General features: G+C 32.8%; 1 protein-coding gene across 1 annotated transcript in view; it reads left to right on the top strand.

The window, feature by feature from the left end:
• The window catches only part of SrpRbeta (signal recognition particle receptor beta), a 6,494-nt gene that overhangs the window by 1,875 nt on the left and 2,119 nt on the right, over positions 1 to 2,500 (top strand). The window contains exons 2-4 of the mRNA XM_027360470.2: positions 1,499 to 1,665; positions 2,032 to 2,171; positions 2,442 to 2,500. The exon at positions 2,442 to 2,500 is cut by the window's right edge and continues 73 nt beyond it. Of these exons, the coding sequence (XP_027216271.1) occupies positions 1,499 to 1,665; positions 2,032 to 2,171; positions 2,442 to 2,500 (366 nt within the window). The remainder of the gene's footprint in view (positions 1 to 1,498; positions 1,666 to 2,031; positions 2,172 to 2,441) is intronic.

Raw genomic sequence — 2,500 nt, 5'->3', positions numbered from 1 at the left:
TATATATATATATATATATATATATATATATATATATATATACACATATACACACATATACACATATACACATATATACACATATACACATATACACACACATATACACAATATGGAAGCACATGCTGAGAGAAAGTCCCAACTCCACATCACAATTTTTCAACAATTTATTATGCTGTGAGTGGGTGTGCCTGACTGCCTGAGAGGAGAGTTGATGGGTCATTATCCCTCAGCAGACATTGTTTATGCCTCAGTATGCAAGGCAAGATAGAGTGAAATATGGAAGCACCGAGGGGACTTTGGCATGATTTTCCTTTATTTATAGTGTTACTGTTAGTGTCTACAGATTGTTTATTGTGCTGATGACTTTCATGTATAAGAATATGTTCAGTTTGTCTAGTTTGGTACATCTATGCCTTAAGAATTTATATATATATATATATATATATATATATATATATATATATATATATATATATATATATATATATAATGCACATAAGTTATTGGCTTTGGAAATCTTTGTGTGATATGTGATATATTTATGTTGAACTTAGTTTTGGATGAACAGCTGGTAGGAAGATGGTAAATGCTTTGAATACATTTACATCATGGATCAATAGTATTGATATCACAGGATTTCTTGCATTCTTTAGTATTCATATATTTAGGAATTATTATCCCATTATCCTGGCTGTATTAGTAAAGGAGAGCATAATGCATATCAAGGAAACTGCAAAATAAAATTTGAAGGAAAATAAGTTTTATGAAGTAGAATATATGGAAACTAAGTTTTAGGTTAACCTCTGTGGTACACATATACAAAGCTAGGGAAAATTGAAGATGTTCTTTCCCTCAAAAGTTGTCTGGTAATAGGTTATGATTGAGAACTTTGCCTGTGACTGGATCTGTCATTTCTAGATATAATCTTGAGCTAAAAATATCTCATGTTTCCTGAGATTTCTGTTTTTAAAGTAGATAAATGTTTAGAAGATATCCACATATCCATATCATATATTCTAGCAAGAGTAAAGCTTGTAGACCTCCAAAGGGATTTAATGCCAAAAAATGAACCAGTTCAAGCTCTGTCTTGAAAGAATTGTAGGCCTATTTTTGTATCACAGTAGGGTTAAGTAGATTTGAGCTCAAATGCAGCGAAGGTAATCTTATGTTGAAAGCCATTGTGTCCCCTTGACTGATTCTGGCTTTAATTATTGAATGCTTTATTTGCGGAAATTTCACCATTGATTAAGATGCCTTTGTTTTGTGCAATTTAAATGATGGCATTGTCAGACTTGCAATTATGAAATAGCTGTTGGTGTAATGATTATTTGATAACATTACCTGACATGGCCCCATACAGAAGTAAGCTATAATTACTGCAATGGGATAAATTTTAGTGTAATGTAATACCTCTTAGAGTATGTGCTATGCCAATTCATTCTTTTATAACAGTTATTAAGTAGAACTCAAGTATTTATGATCTTTCTCTTTGCAGATATTCTCTTCAGACTCTTCCGGTCAGGCAGTAAGCGCCATGGTGTGCTGCTGATGGGGCTCTGTGAATCCGGCAAGACACAGCTCTTCTCACGGATTTGCTATGGGGCTGATGTAACCACAGTCACGTCTATGAAGCCCTCAAATGCAGAATTCAAAGTTGGCAAGGTGAGTACAAATTCAGATAGCATAGATTATGCGGTACTATTGATATCATGAAAATAATGAAGATATCACAAAAGAAAAATTAATATGTTTTCACACTTGAGCTTATAGTTATACAGAAATTAAATACTTTGGTTTATGTAGAATATCTTTACTTCAATTTGTATTTTTTCCTTAAACTGAATAGTATAGGATTAATAATACTAAATTCAATCGGGGAGGTTGGGCAAATATATGTGAATAGTGGTTGTGTATTTGGTAAGAGTATTTCTATTATGGTAACCAAAAATATACTCCCATTGTTTATCAATGAAATTTTTTCATCAAAAATATGTATTAGTACTTATCTTACCTCTCACAAACCCACAGAAATCTCTGACTATATACGACGTACCTGGTCACGAACGCATACGCTATGCTGCCTTTGAGAAAATCAAGAATGTTACTGGAGGTATAGTCTTCCTTGTCGATTCAGCAACTATCCAGAAAGACGTCAGGGATGCGGCTGAGTAAGTGGTTGGGATTTATGGCTGAACTTGCATTTATCTAGAAATCTAGTTTGTGATGTTAGAGAACCTGTAAATTTTTTGTAAGATGTGCATATTTCTTCATAGATTTATTTTCATTGTATTAGTAAGATTTTTTTTAGAGGGATTAGCAATCAAATTGAGAGCATATCCACAAATTATAAATGCTTATTCTTTGTTCCTGTTAGTTAAAGGGAAATTGTAGAAAAGAAAAGTACAGAAGGTAAAAGCTAAACTATATATTTCTTTCAGATTCCTTTACAGCGTTCTGTGTGACGAAACCATCCAAAATGGTCAGCCAAGGATCCTTG

Source organism: Penaeus vannamei, chromosome 1 (assembly GCF_042767895.1).
Source record: "Penaeus vannamei isolate JL-2024 chromosome 1, ASM4276789v1, whole genome shotgun sequence".
NCBI lineage: Eukaryota > Metazoa > Arthropoda > Malacostraca > Decapoda > Penaeidae > Penaeus > Penaeus vannamei.
Note: the sequence above shows the minus strand (reverse complement) of the source record. Positions and strands in the feature narration are given on the sequence as shown.